General features: G+C 39.1%; 1 protein-coding gene across 3 annotated transcripts in view; it reads left to right on the plus strand.

The window, feature by feature from the left end:
* The window catches only part of slit1b (slit homolog 1b (Drosophila)), a 101,773-nt gene that overhangs the window by 21,625 nt on the left and 65,068 nt on the right, over nt 1–15,080 (plus strand). For 2 of the 3 annotated variants that reach the window (XM_036136739.1, XM_036136740.1), the window contains exons 2-4: nt 2,909–2,980; nt 5,541–5,612; nt 5,717–5,788. In XM_036136739.1, the coding sequence (XP_035992632.1) occupies nt 2,909–2,980; nt 5,541–5,612; nt 5,717–5,788 (216 nt within the window). Of the gene's footprint in view, nt 1–2,908; nt 2,981–5,540; nt 5,613–5,692; nt 5,789–15,080 lie in introns of all 3 variants that reach the window. The other variant, XM_036136738.1, reaches the window with a different exon arrangement.

Genomic DNA, 15,080 nt, shown 5'->3' on the forward strand with positions numbered 1-15,080 from the left:
GATGTTCCAAAATGTAAGTAATATTTATCTTACCTACAGTAATTTCAGTCATATCACAGTAAGGTTGTAGAAAATGAAAGAACCACCAGCTTCCGCTGTCTGAGGATTTCCTCACTCTCTCCAAACTCTCCAAAATTGTGACATCTTGTTACCACATGTAGGCAAACAGTTCTTGACAATAACTTCAGAGATGACACATCTCCAAGAAGACACATCTCTTGCATATGTGTCTCCAAGAAGAGGTAAGATGAGCTCTGGCACTCTACTGTCACACTGTTGCGGTGAAAAGTGTTGAAACTTTACCCAAAGTAGAACAGTTTGTAGTGAAAATAACTTAACAAGAAATAACAAAACCAGTTTTGTGCCACACTGATGGCAGTTTTTGCACAATACCAAATCTTTTCTTTCCCATCAAAATCAGAATCAGAAATACTTTAATAATCCTTTGAGGGAAATTACACAGAATTTCTGATTATTTTGTCCAGGTTCCTCTGGATAAACCCTTTCCGGCACCAAAGGGGCTAGACTGGGCTCACGGAGACCAATAACATCAGTTAAAAAGAAAAGCATACCTATCCATGCATCTTTCAAAATTACTTTACTTGTGCAGGGTGTGTTTGTGTGTGTGTGTGTGTGTGTGTGTGTGTGTGTGTGTGTGTGTGTGTGTGTGTGTGTGTGTGTGTGTGTGTGTGTGTGTGTGTGTGGGGGGGTAGGCTTGTGCCAATTTCCATCCACCATCAACAAAAGGAGGGGTACAGATCATCAGTCCATCACAGAATGACAAACAATTGCACACTCACACCTAAGGGGATTTCACTTTGGCTGATTGACCCATAGTGCATGTTTTTGGATGGTGGGAAGAAGCTGAAGTAACTTGTGAACAACCATGTGTGATCTTGTGTGTCTGGATGTTTCCATTTGCCTTTCACTGTTGCTGGTACACTTGAATTTCCACACTGCGGGACAAAACAAAATCATTTCTATTCTATTCTATTCTATTCTATTCTATTCTATTCTATTCTACTAGTGCACCAGGAGACTAGTCCACATCCCAGTAACAGGAGGGCTCAGCATTTATGGAAAAATACATTTTAGTGAAATTATGACATGGAATCTAGAGGGCTCCCTGGCTGTGGACACTGGTGTAATAGCAATGACTGGGAAAAATTGCAGATGACAGAGCTGAAATGATTTATTGTAGAAAGAGAATTCTTTGATTAATGTGCAGGCACCTTTGCAAACATCCAATATCATTAAACTTATTTATGTTTACTGTTTCAAATAATTCAAATAATCTTTACCCTATTGTTGAAACAAAAACAAAACTTGACATACCAGTGTCAAGTACTCATACTCGTTCTTGTAAAAACAGCCCGATACTCTGAACCGATACCAATCTGGTGCTTGATTTTCCTCCTACGCTGCAACTCAAAGGCTAGACGCCACTCCATACCAGGTGCTGATGCTAATACACCAAGAGGTTGTTTGCTGACTCTCAAAAAATAAAATAAAAAGAGATACAGTAGTTAGCAGAAGGGGCGAAAATGTCTGTGGTTTGGATTTTTTACCACGGAGGATACTAAAAAAGCAAACTGTCTGCTGTGCTCAGCCAAGCTGTGAAAGTGTAGGGCAAAAAAGATGCCTTTTAAAACAAAAATGAATGATCTGTCGTTTTCAGTGGTAAATGATATTGTTACGTTCTATGTGATCTACAAGTCCAAATTTATTAAGTACTCAGTATTGGTACTTGGAATCAGCAAGTATCTAAACTGAAGTACTTGTATTGTTCTCGGTCCGGAAGAAACTGTTATCACCCCTAGTTAAGAATTAATTGAGATAGTTTCCAGACCATTGCATTACCAGCCTTTCATACAATTTGTCATATTTAAAAATGTACATCAGCTGCATGTGTTTAGGGCCAGTGAACGGGCAGCTAATATAGCTGTTGACCAGAGGTGGGTTATCCCGGTTAATTAAGTAAAAAGCCTATACAGAGATTGCAACCATTACCGTTTCCAGCTCCACCGCTGAGACAGGGACTAATGTTTAAAGCAGTGGTCTAGAACTCCAGTCCTCCAGGCCCGTGTCCTGCAACTTTCACATGTGTCTCTGCTGCAACACACCTGACTCCAATATGAGTTGATAAGCCGAGTTCTGCAGAGCTTGACTCTATGCTGGTGAGGCAGTTTAGCCACTTGATTCAGGCGTGTAGGGCATGGGACACATCTAAAAGTAGCCGGAAACCAAACAAATTTGAGTCAGAGGCCACTGGTTAAAAAATCACCTGGTCAAGTGAACAGGATGAAAGAAAATGCGGCAGGATTTTCATTTCTCTGAAGGCAGATTTTCCCACCTCTGCTGTCGACCCAATACATCCTGGTCACAGGTTATTCAGACGTTTACCCTCAGGTCAGCACAACAGAGCGCTGATGGCTAGAACGAGTCAACACAGAACCAGTTACTACCTCCTTGCGATGTCTCTCATGAACATCTTACAGCCAGGGTATCCTGTTACTCTGCCCGAAACAATAAGCATCTATGCACTAACTCAGCAGGGTTTTCTTATTCCTTGTATGTAAATATGAGTGGATACACATATGTATACATAAAAAAACCCTCTCCTGCATATATTGCCCCTGTTCTTACCTTTTCCCTGAAATTTTTTCGTTTTAGAATATAGTCAATTTTGCTAGTCGGTCAGTTTTTGTTTTGTTTTTTCACAATGGAAGCGTTGGAATCCAAAGTCAAATTCCTTGTTGCACCCTTAAACTTGGCAAAAATGTTAACTGTGATTCTTTTTCTACATTTAGACAATGCTTTGTATTAATGTGTAAAGATATTAGAATATAAGGTCCATATTTTTCCTCTCAGTTGTTAAAGATTCTGTTGTCCTGTTTTTTTTTTACAGTGATCTGAACGAGAACAACCTGACAGTCATAATCAAGACAGATTTTTCTGGTCTTAAACACCTCAGAGTTCTGTGAGTACCATTTAATTTTCCTGTATAAAAAGCATGTACTGTCTTAAAAAACAGAAGACAAATATCAGAAATAAGATATAAAAGCTACCATTAAGAACTATTATCAGTATGTGCCATTTGTCAGTTGTATGTCCATAGTGTTTAAGCTCAGTATGGACAGAGCAGCTGAAATTCTTTCCCACATGTCTTCAGTAGCATTAGGTCAAGTAGGGATATGGGGTACACAGACATTTCTTAACCCTTGAAAGCCAGAGGGCGTAGAACAATGTTCGAGCTCCATGTTGTCACATGAGCCAACCAAAGGCGCTTGTTTAGTGTCAGTGTCTGTCAGATTTAAAACATTAAGAAGCTTATCCGTTACCTTTCAGCCTGAAATCATTGTGCCCCACGGGAGAGGCTATGCAATCTAGTGTTTCCTGTGTTAACCTGGGGATGGGAGCCCTGTCAAATGTCAGTGATGGACGTGGTGTTAGCAGGAGGACATGTCGGGAACAAATGACATCTCAGGAGGCCTGTTCAGAAAAGATTAACAACCCTTTGGAATCCTGGGACTTGTAACTCTTAGAAGGGTATAGAGTATAACACCAGTGGTACACAATGCAGACGTCCACTAAAAGTATGTATTTCTCAATTGCGCATAACCTAACGATGACAAGTGACATGTGCATATTTTTTTTCTCTTTTTTTTGTGCATATTTTGTACCCAGTTTGATTACCAAAACATGAAAAATTCAAACTGCTGGCACAGACACATTTGTTGATAAGATCTTATAATAAACAAACAAACAAAACTTTTCTCTGAAGTATCCATAAAGAACATACATACATTGTCATTTAATTCATAAAGCAAAATTAGCTTCTCAGAACTAAGTTAGCTTAATATTTCATGTATTTAAACAAAGTAAAATGGCATGGGAAAAAGCTCCATCAAGTCATTGCCTTCATCTTTGAGTGATGCACCCAGGATGTAAATAACCAATCTACCTTGCTCAGTTTGAAGGGTACATACGCAAAATCCCACTTTTAGCCCTTAAATACATTTTGTTGTGTACTTGGAGCCTATAGGAGGCCAGAAAGGTTGAATGTAGTCTGTACATTTGCTGCGCAAATATCTTAATATTCTGATTAGATCATATTTTTCAAGCCGTTTGATTTTCTCTATTTTTCATTAGGTTTTTTGAACAATTACATCGCAGTATTTGCTGTGGAGCTGCTAAACATATTATGATTCTGGCCCCGCTGTCTGCCTGCTCCCTCGCTCTCCCACAGCACCATGATAGTTACATTTTTATATTAGGGTCCCACAGCTTCCTGTTGCCAGATTATTGAAGGTCTAGAGTGAGTAGTTGTCCAGCATTCCTTCCCTGCCTTGGCTAATTCCCTCATCTTGCATTGCCCAGTTGCACTCCTAGTCTTCTGTCTTTCTGGACCATGACCTGGACTGTTTTCTGGACCTCAAATTTTGGCACGCCTTCTTGATCTGTCAGTAAGCATGCTACGGAACCTGTCCAGAGACTCCGGGGAGTGCCTGCACAGAGTCATCAGTGATTGCCTACACCAGAGCTTAATGCATCATTTTAAATTAACCTTTTAAAACACAACACTGTGTCTGGCTGAATATCGGGTTCTCTGTCTGTTCTGGTGCTTAACAAGACAAGCTTGCTGGGTTTCCTGCACATTTTGTAGTCCAAGCCGAAGGATGTCAAAGCTACAAGTGGATAAGTGAAAATGTTAGGTTGATGTGTGTATTAATAGGGCTGAGGGGCAACATAATTCATTACACCATTCCCAGCATACTACAAAAATGGCTAAATGTGGTAGAGGTGAATGTTCTACCACCTGGAGGGGGACAGGGTGTGAAATACTTCCTTTAGATTTAAAGAGACCACATCAAAACAAGTTGCTCTCAGAAGAACCTCAGAACAGAGGTAAATGCAGGGCTGTGGGGCAACAATAAGGAGGAATTTAGACCAAAGCATTGCAGGTCCCCTTATTAAAGACTACAACTGAATGATTTAAAAACAAAAAGAAAGACCTTCCCCTTTAAGGGACCCCAAGGTGTTTCAAGGCAATAAGGCGATATGGCTCCTCCAGCATGGTTTTCATCTCTACTCTGTACTCTGCCTTAACTGTGGAGGACATGGTGACCGGATGTAAGAGATTTTTAAAGTGCTCAATCACATTCCATGTCCCCAGCTTCCCTTGAAGCTGACACAAACTCTTCAGGAGGTGGGATTTGAAGATATTCTAAACAGCTTCCTGCCAGGCATTCCAAGTTCATCCTCACCACTCATTTAGCTTTCCCAGGTCTTGTTCCGCTTAAACAGATAAAATGTTTGAAGGCTTTATAAATGAAAAGGGTATGCTTTCACACATCAGATATTTGCTTTCAACTGATTCACTTATTATGGAATATTAAACAGATTTATTCATGTCTGCATATCAGTTGATTTATTTATATGTATGAAGGTACTTTATTCTCTGTGTAAGATAAAATCTGGTTATGTAAAGTGTATAAGGGAGATTTCTTTCTTATTTATTAATTTTGTTCTTCTTGCAGTCACCTGATGGAGAACCAGATCAGTAACATTGAAAGAGGAGCCTTTGATGAGCTGAAGGAGCTGGAAAGACTGTGAGAATATGGAGCATTATGAGAACAATACATGTCTAATTGTTGAGCTAACTGCAGCATTTATGACTTACTTATTTCAGCTCTCTGTGTTTTTGTTCCTACAGCCGTCTTAACAGAAATCGTCTCAGCCAGCTTCCAGAGCTGCTCTTTCAGAAGAATGAAGGTCTGTCTCGACTGTGAGTACAGCCTCCTGGGTCTTTATGAAAAGTTCAATGGAAACCAACAACATACAGGTTCACACTAAACAAGAAATGACTCAGACTCAATCACTGATCTATAACACAGGAATGGCCTAAAAAACTAATATCTTCCATATATAATTTCTACCTGTAAACTTGTGGCTCCCTTCTGGAACATTCAGTGCTTTGCAAAATTATTCACTCTCGCATGTGATGGATCTGCACAAAATTGTCTAAAGTGGTGAAGTAAAAGATGAATAAAATATATTAAACATAATTTAAATATTGTGCTGAACACTGTAGCACATCTCCTAATATCTATTCCATAGGACAATGGGAAGCTGGTACCACCAGGCCACCAGATCACCTTAAGGGATTTCTAAATATCTCATTTCAGGGTTAACTGCAGTTATTCCTTGCTGAAGTCATGAGTAATAATGAAATTAGAATTGCTAACTTTCTTAACAACTCAAATATCCAATGTGTTTGATTTGGTGATTGACAGAAAACAGACACAGAGTGGTACTCTTTCATACTTTTCCCTGGGATTCAGCAAAAAAAAAGAAATCTGCACTAATATTACAATATTTCTAGAAATGGAGGAGATGAACAGGTGCTTCTCTCTACTTGTGTGAACAGACAGGTGGGCTCTGTGGAAAGGAATGCGTGGGTTTGTCCTGCTTTTTTTTTGTTGTTGTTGCTGTTTTGTGTTTGGACCATTTTACTCTGTGGCTTCCAGCAGAGATGGACCTGCCGTGTTCGATTAGTCAGCACACGCACACTCACATAAAGTGACAAGCTCACAGTTTTAAGCCATTAGCACTACCTCCGGCAGAAGTGATTTCTTTTCCTCCTGCTGTGTTGATGGAATCTATAAAGGCTGATGTCCCTGGGAAACACACAAACACACTCCAACATCCGTGTGTGCTACTTTTTTGTTTGGCCAAATTTGAACTCTTCAATAAAACTTTTCTTCTCTGCTTTTTTTTTTTTTTTTTTTAATGTCTTCTTCTTCTTCTTCTTCTTCTTCCATTGTTAACAGTGGGCTAATTCAAATTGACCACCACTTGGTCCATCTCCATGTTACGAATCTATATGGTTTTTATTGTATACATGATGAGAATTTATTTAGTAAGGTCCAGTCAAGAGGAAATTGCTCCATTTTATTTATTTTACCATTGTTATATTGTATGATGCTGATGATTTATCTTTTTCATACCGTTATAGTCAGAATGAACAATTTGACCAACCTGACCATGAGGAAAAATGTTCACAATTTTTATAGTAACAGAACATTTCAGGAACAGTTGTGCACAATGTTCTGGGGTAGCTCTGGAGGGAAAAACAAAATTGAACACCGTTCCAACTCCAGGCAAACGTGTCCCAAATCCATTGTTTTGGGGGCCAACTGACCAGATCAGGCTTTTTAGAACCAGTGGGAACATTCTGGCCCATATCTGCTGTTTTGAAGTCAAATTTAAGACACTTCCATATGGGGTCCTGAATCCGACTCATATCTGGTCTTTTGGAATGTGACTCCAGGGGAACAACCAAGGTGGATTTCATACTACTTTGATGGCACTTTATATCAACATTTGTCACAACATTGTGCCAGCGGTTGGCAGGAACTGATAGCAGCTACCATTAGCAAGTTAGGCCCTGTCCTCAGGGAGAAGAGGTTAGGTGGATTAGATATTTTGTCTTTTTCATTTTTCAAGTGTGCATGCGAACGACATCTTTTTTTAAACAATGACGTCGTAGCTACACCTCCCACTGTAACCCGCATGCTCCTCACTCTCAAAAATAACAATAACGATGCCAGCCCTGTGTTGCTGCCTTTGTTATGACTGTTAGTAGTGTCCTCAGACGCTTCCTTTCTAACAAGTCCGCTCTACACAGCATGTCATGGTGCTGCGATTACTACACTACCTACTCGTCGTATGTCTGCTGTTTATTTTCTTTGCATGTTTCTTTGGCAGTGTCACAGTGCCACCAATGGGCCCGGCATACCAACTACAGCATTTTCAGATGAGCTGTCTCGTGTGGACACGCATTTTATCTCAATCGTTTACGAAAATTTACCATATTCGTTGCTATATAGACAAGGCCATAGAAGACAGCTGCCTGCCACACACTGCTCAGTGGCGGGACAGCAAGATGTTAGACCTCATATGGAGTGAAACCGCTTTTAAAACCAAATTGGATGGCTCGTATGGAAACAGTTGTGCAAAATCCGTGTACAATCCTTTGTCTGCCTGCTTGTGTGTGACCTAAAGCTCGACTCCTGGACCTGTCATCAGCTGCAGCCCTATCCGTCTCTAGGAAAGCAGACTGAGAAACACCTTTTTCCCCAGAGCTGTGGCCTTACTGAACTCTGCCCCCAGCTGACCCCTACAAGCCAATTCCCCCACAATCTTCAATTCCTCATTCCCTTACTGACCATCACCACAGCTTTACTGCACTGTTAAGCACATACACACTTTAAACAGTCTGTGCAAACAGATTGTTTGAACAGCACTGTGTGAACCGAATGTTGCACTAGTTTATTAAGATTGGGTAGACGCTGCTCATAATTTATGCACTGTTCAGTGCTCCCTCTATCTGTATTTATATCACCTAATTTATAATCTGCCTATTTTCCCTTAATTGTAAATGATGTTATAGTTTCTGCATGTAATCTAATTACATTTAACCCAAATGCATCTGTATATGTTCATATACCTCAGTCACTCATTGCGTATATTTTGCTGACTCTCCTGTAGTATATATGGTCTCATCTGTACACAGGTTTTCACCTGTAAATACTGTCCATATGTTACAAAACCATACCTCTTATACGATACCACACTATTTATGCTGCAAGCTTATTGCACTTCTGGTTAGATGCATGAACAGGTATAGAACATTTTGTTGCTCAGTACCTGGACACGTAAAGGTGAATCTAATCTAAGACGTTTAATGAAAATATTGCAATAGTGATCTACTAATATGATGACTTAATCTTGTGCTAGCTAAGCTATAACTCTTTTGCTCTAATGAAAATTCACATACCTGCATATTCTAAAGTTTAGATTCTAAACTGTTCACGGATCATTGCAAAACCTAACTGCTGTTTAGTTCGGCATAACGTGTAAAGGGTGGTTAGAAGACCCTTAAAGGCATACTATGCAACATTTTTCAGTTAATTAATGTGTTCCATTCCGATTTGGATGATTAAATGAGTAATTTCAGGTCGAACAAAGGTTTTCTCGGCCGCCCTGGTGGTCGGCTCAGAAGTCTCGTGCAAGACCGCGAGAGTCGGTCTTGCTTTACGGCGAGAACTCCATGTGTTTTTGCCCTGCCATTCACTATATGCACGCGCGAAAGCAACAACAAAGAACCGCGTGTTAACGTCAAATAAACATGCAAGCATATCAAGTTTTTTATTATTATTATTATTTATTTATTTATTTATTATTTATTTATTTTTTTTTTTTTTGAATGTTGGCGAGGCGGTAGCGTGCGAGGCGGTAGCGTGAGTTTGGCGAGGCGGCTGCCTCGCCAACATAGCGCTGCGGGAAACCCTGATGTTCATACCTTCACTGTGTTAGTCATTGTTTGTACTGCTGTTTTTTCCACTTTTCGTTGCGTTCGCCTGTCTGCTAAGCTCAAAACAACCGCGCCTGGCTTGACAGAGAAACCAGAACAGCTGAGCATCTTTATGACAGTGCACTTTTACTTTCGCCCTCTGGGGGGAGCCTCGCTGGAAAATCAACCCCGGTTGCATAGTATACCTTTAAATATGGAAAAAAAAAATAAAAAAATATTGGGACATCATAGCTAAAGTCTCGCAACCCCTCCTGACACAGTAGAACCATCTTAATACCACACCCTTTCCCCCAAATACTCAAACCTACCCAATTGGGGGGCACTGGCTCACCAGATGCTTAGACCCACATTACAAAAAGTCAAAAAGGCAACATGCAGTACATACAAAGATTTGCCTGCTGTGTGACAGCAGTTTAAAGTTTGGTTTTTTAGGTGTTCTCTTGTATTCAGAAGATTCAAGCTCTGGATCTTTAAATGTGGAGGTCCCAACTTGTAGTTGGGTGGAGCTGAATGTACTAACGTAGTTCTGTTGGAAATCCGCCTTCACACACCCCCTTTACACAAAAGCTGGTGGTTGAAAAACAGAAAACTGGCTCTAATTTAAACAATGGCTTTGTTCTAGCCTAGAAATAGTATTCTGGTAAAATTGCTTCATTAAAACGATGGAGCCATCTGTTAGCTCTAAACTTTATATGGACTACATTTATTTACAACGTAATAAAAGCTGCTGTCTAGGGCTTGGTGTGTCAGGTCTGTTTTTGCTACACAAAGTAACCTTATGCTTTAAATAGTTTGTGTCATATCAGGTTATGGCCCCAAGGAAAGCATTCCTTGCACAGTGCAGAAGCAATAGGATGCAAGCACCTGACTTAAAACCAAGTGAAGGGGCAGTCAAAAACAAGCAGTCAACACAAATACTCAAAATATTCAGGGAATAGGAGCTTTGTGTAGTGGATTTCATTTAATGTTTTTCATCTGTGTCCTTGTGCATTTAACTTTCCCTCAGGATTTTTTATGAGCTTCCCTCATTAGACAGAACAGCAGAGCTGTCCTCATTAGAGCAGGTGATTGGCATGTAACGGTGGCTAATTAACAGTGACTGAATCTGGCAGAGGTGCTGATAGCAGCTGCCTGGCTGTGGCTCTTTGGAGGTGAGCCCAGGAGTCTCATTGCAGCATAGCCATATAATGATGGGAGGGAGGAAGAATATGTTGTGATAACAGTTATGCATGCTTGAAAAATTGTCTACATTTGTATTAGTAGAGTATAATTCTTGGCTTACCAATTGCCAATGCTCCGACATTGATTTGTGTTCCAGTTGAAATGATATGCATTCCTAATGAGCGAAACACACACCATAGATTGTAGATGACTGGGAAACACAATTATATTGTAAGATGTACCCGACAATAAATAATGAAATGCATTTGTATTGAATAATTTAAATAAAACTTCATGTTTTAATATATATATATTTATATTTATATATATATATATATATATATATATATATATATATATATATATATATATATATATATATATATATATATATTCATAATCAGGTTGCATTTACTGAATAGTGAGGTAGTGATATACAATTTGCTTGCAGTAATGAAATAATCAATTGTACAATGGCAGTCTCAGTGGTTTATGAGTTTCTTTCTGGCAGAGACTGAAGATAATAGGAAATGATTGCCTCTGGAGTTCACAGTAAACACTTATGTTCTGCAATCATCATTTGCCTGCAGTGACCAATTTGTTTTACCTATCCACAGAAACATTTAGCTGTATCAACCCTGAACCTCCCCCCCAGAAGTTGTTATCCGTACCGTTCATTTATTATTGCCTTGGTCTGTTGCTTTGCCCTTGACGTCTGATGTTTATGGTAGATCAGGGAAATTAAGTTTGCTGACATAGCCTCTCCCTGGTATCGCCTGCTGATACCAATAGCAGTTTCAGAGTTAGAAAACTAATAGGTCCACTACAGTCATTATCTTGTAAATCTGTAATTGTTACTTGAAATACTTGTTGTTTTTTTTAGCAAAGATACCATTCAGACTTGATGATTAATGCAGCTTCAGTCCACTGAGAATACTTATCATCTCCCACTACAGCAAGAAATGGAAGACCTTTATGTTTTTTTATACAACAGATTAGTCTATACTCAAAACAAGTAAGTCTCTTCTTACTGGATAGGTGACTTCTGACATTTTTTTTGCACTGGATTTTATTTTGGGTTATAAAAATAAAGAGAGCTTTACAATAATACACAGGATGTGATCAAATATTAAAGCCCTGGGAACTAATCATGTACTAATGGATAGTTAACCAGTACGTTTTGGTGAACAGACAGCCCAGCCTTACCAGGGGACTACTGCTTAGTTACCTGGGAAACAAAGCAGAACTAATCAGAATCTAATGGGAAGTTAACCAGTATTTACTGAAGAACACACAGCCAAACCTTATTAATCAGTACTATATCATAGCAATTGTATCTAATGGATCAGTTAAATAAATATATATTTTTAAAAGATCAGAAGCCTATTGGTTAATATTGTATAACAGTCAGATTGAGTAATGATTGGTAATGGTCAGGCACTGATTAGGTAAAGACTGGTTCCTCAGCAACATACCTGTGCAAATTCTTAGTTATCCGGGTCATTGCAACATCAAACAGGCTTAAATTGATGAGTCTGGTTGCCTCCTATTTAAGCCTGTTTGCTGTTCCTTAGTAAGTACTTGGCATGATGTTTCACTGCATGAACTTAACAAAATAACTGGCAGGCAATCTTTTCGTACTTAGTAAGAGACAGTCAGACAAAGTTAAGATGACAGCAGTACAACAATATAAAATTGCTGATGTATTTCATCAATAGGTTTACAAAAGAGAGAAACCAATGAAATCAGTAATGACTAGGGAACAATATTTTGACAATTACGAGATGTGACCTCACTGGTGTAGGGTTTATTCAGAACCCACATTGTTCGCTAACAAACCAGTATTCCCCTAATAAGACTGGGCTGTGTGGTTACCAGTAAGTACTGGTTAACTACCAATTAATACATGATTAGTTCCCAAGGCGGTCCCTAGTATTCAATTCAATGTTATTTATATAGCGGCAAAAGTAAATTTCAATAAAATCATCTAGACAGATTGGTCAAAAAGTTTCCTATTAAAGGAAACCCAGCAGGTTGCATTAAGTCTTGACAAGCAGCATTCACTCCTCATGAAAAAGCGTAGAGTCACAGCAGAGAGTTGTCTACATTGTCGATGGCTTTGCAGCAATCCCTCATACTGAGCATGCATGAAGTGACAGTGGAGAGTAATTAATCAAATTTTGTGTACCTTATTGTAAAGTGTTACTGAAAGCGGTATACATATGCATGTTGCAGTATTTAGATAATTTTATTTGTAAAAAGTAAAAATGGGGATTATACATAATTTGTATATTTCAGAGTAATGAAGTCTTACACCTGTGTCGTGATAAAATATGAAGACGATGAAGGAGTGTGAATACCTTTTTAAGACACTTTATATCTGAAGACTAAAGGTTTCAATCCCATTCTGAAACTTCCACCCCTTGGAGAACATTGCTTCCTGCTTTCAGATGAAAAGTGTCCTGCTGACAAGCGATATATGTTTATGTGTTCAGCTCATTTAAAATTGCATGCATTTCTGTATTTAACCTATCTGCAGGACTGAAATGTGTCATCACTGACCACACACAGCAGAGGTATTTTCCCAGACATTGCTGTTTTCTTAAAGCTGGGGCTGGTTTCTCCCCTCTGTGTGTGGTAACAGCTTAATGCTACATAAGATCTGCGGTGTGGACAAATGCCATCACTCCCTCTACAAACATGTCCTCAGCTGTTTTATTTCTGCCCGCTGTTTGTCTGTACGCGTGTGTTTTTGGAAGATCACTCCATAATGTTTGACGTTTCCTTTCACGTCCATCCAAAGTAAAGCTCACACTCTGAGAAGATTGGAAACACATGACGTGAGGGCTGGTCGAACACCCAATCGTTAATGTGACTTCTTCTCTGGGTAACTGCTCTAGTCCCTAGGGAGCAGAGGAGAGTTGGGGAATGAAGTGAAGCATGATGGAAAGACGGATGGATAAGGGAAGGCGGGAATGGGACGAACTGCTTACTTATATTTTGAAATGACACTTTTATAAGCTGGAAATGCAAACCTCAGATATGACATGATAGCTCTCTCATTCTTTCAGTTACATTTTTGCTTGGGGAAAATGTTTAGAGTAAATTTCAAGCTGTGTTTGCAGAGACACCATTCTACTTTAAGCCATTCCACCGATTTCTAACCCTTTTTTTTTTACTGCAATCATGTAACTGAACAAAGTTATGTAAACAGTTGATTAAACAATCTTACATGGTTCTTACAGCATCAAAATTACACATCTAAACCTTCTTTTTGGTAAATAGCAGCATACATTCATACAGTATCTGAATGTATGTAAACTGGAATTAGATTTAATCCAAAGAGTCCTCGCTAGTATGAAAAAAATGCGCCTGGAGCCACAAAACCCTCATAAACCTGGGAAAAACAGTACTGCTGATAAAGCAAATAAATATCAAAATGCATAAAATACTCACTGTTTAAAAATAGTTTTAGTTTGATTTTAAAAAAAAACTTTTCAAAGAAATATTGTTTAAAAAAATCTCCACACTTTCACTAACAAGGATACATTTTTTTAAAGCTACGTTTGTAATTTATGTAAAAGAAAGGAGGAAGAAAGCACGTCACTTGCAATCTAATGATAAAAAAATAAAGAACCCATGTCTTTAGTAAGGGTTTGTTGTTATATGAGATGAAAACCCATAAAAGCACCTGCAGCTAGCCTTTTTATATCTTATTTGTGTGAAAACACTCCAAAATTCTTCATCAGTCTTGTTTAAATCTACTGAGGATGACTTCCAAAGCCCCACCTAGCTTAGTCACAGGTTGCAGTCCAGTGGCGTACTTGTTTTGTTTCATTTCTCTTACCTTCTATCTTCTCTGTGAAACTGCGACTCTCGCAGTATTTTTTCAGCCTTGTTCTTGCTGCTTTTGGCATCTTGTGTGATTTGCTGCCACTGCTGCAGTAGTCCTATTTAATCATAAGTGACTAGTTGACCTTTGGGGTTAGCTTATAGTTAGCATGAAGTGCCTCTTTGATACAGTGAAATGTTTGCGAGTGTAACAAAGCTGTGAAATGTTTTGGCTTTAGATGGTTACCTTATTTAAGGAGTTCTGCTGTTAAAAGCAGCTTCTGTTAGTCTATGTATCTGGCTGTGAGATCAACAGGCTATTGCTGGAATGCTGTCACACAGCAGTACAATGAAGTTTCTCTCTCGGCCAAAGAAAGCATTAAAAAAGAGTGATCCTTCAGATGTTGGACAGAAAAAAGCAAAATGGACTAAAGCAACACCTGTTACAGTTCCTTACGCCCGAGCAACCGAGTTGCCAGAGAATTTAGTGCAACTCTTTGTTCAGCAGTAATGTTCATCAACCAGTCAGCATTCTCTACTGGAAGCAACTGTGGTACTAGTCTCCACTACTTTCATCATTGCACTAATTAACTTTGATGTTTAACTCCACGTCAGGATATGCATTTCACAGCATACTGACTGCTTTGGTGTCTGGATGGAAGGATGAGAGTACCTGCAACTAGTTGCTGTGAAGATTGTAAAATGACAA

The sequence above is a fragment of the Fundulus heteroclitus genome, chromosome 5 (assembly GCF_011125445.2).
Source record: "Fundulus heteroclitus isolate FHET01 chromosome 5, MU-UCD_Fhet_4.1, whole genome shotgun sequence".
Classification (NCBI taxonomy): Eukaryota; Metazoa; Chordata; class Actinopteri; order Cyprinodontiformes; family Fundulidae; genus Fundulus; species Fundulus heteroclitus.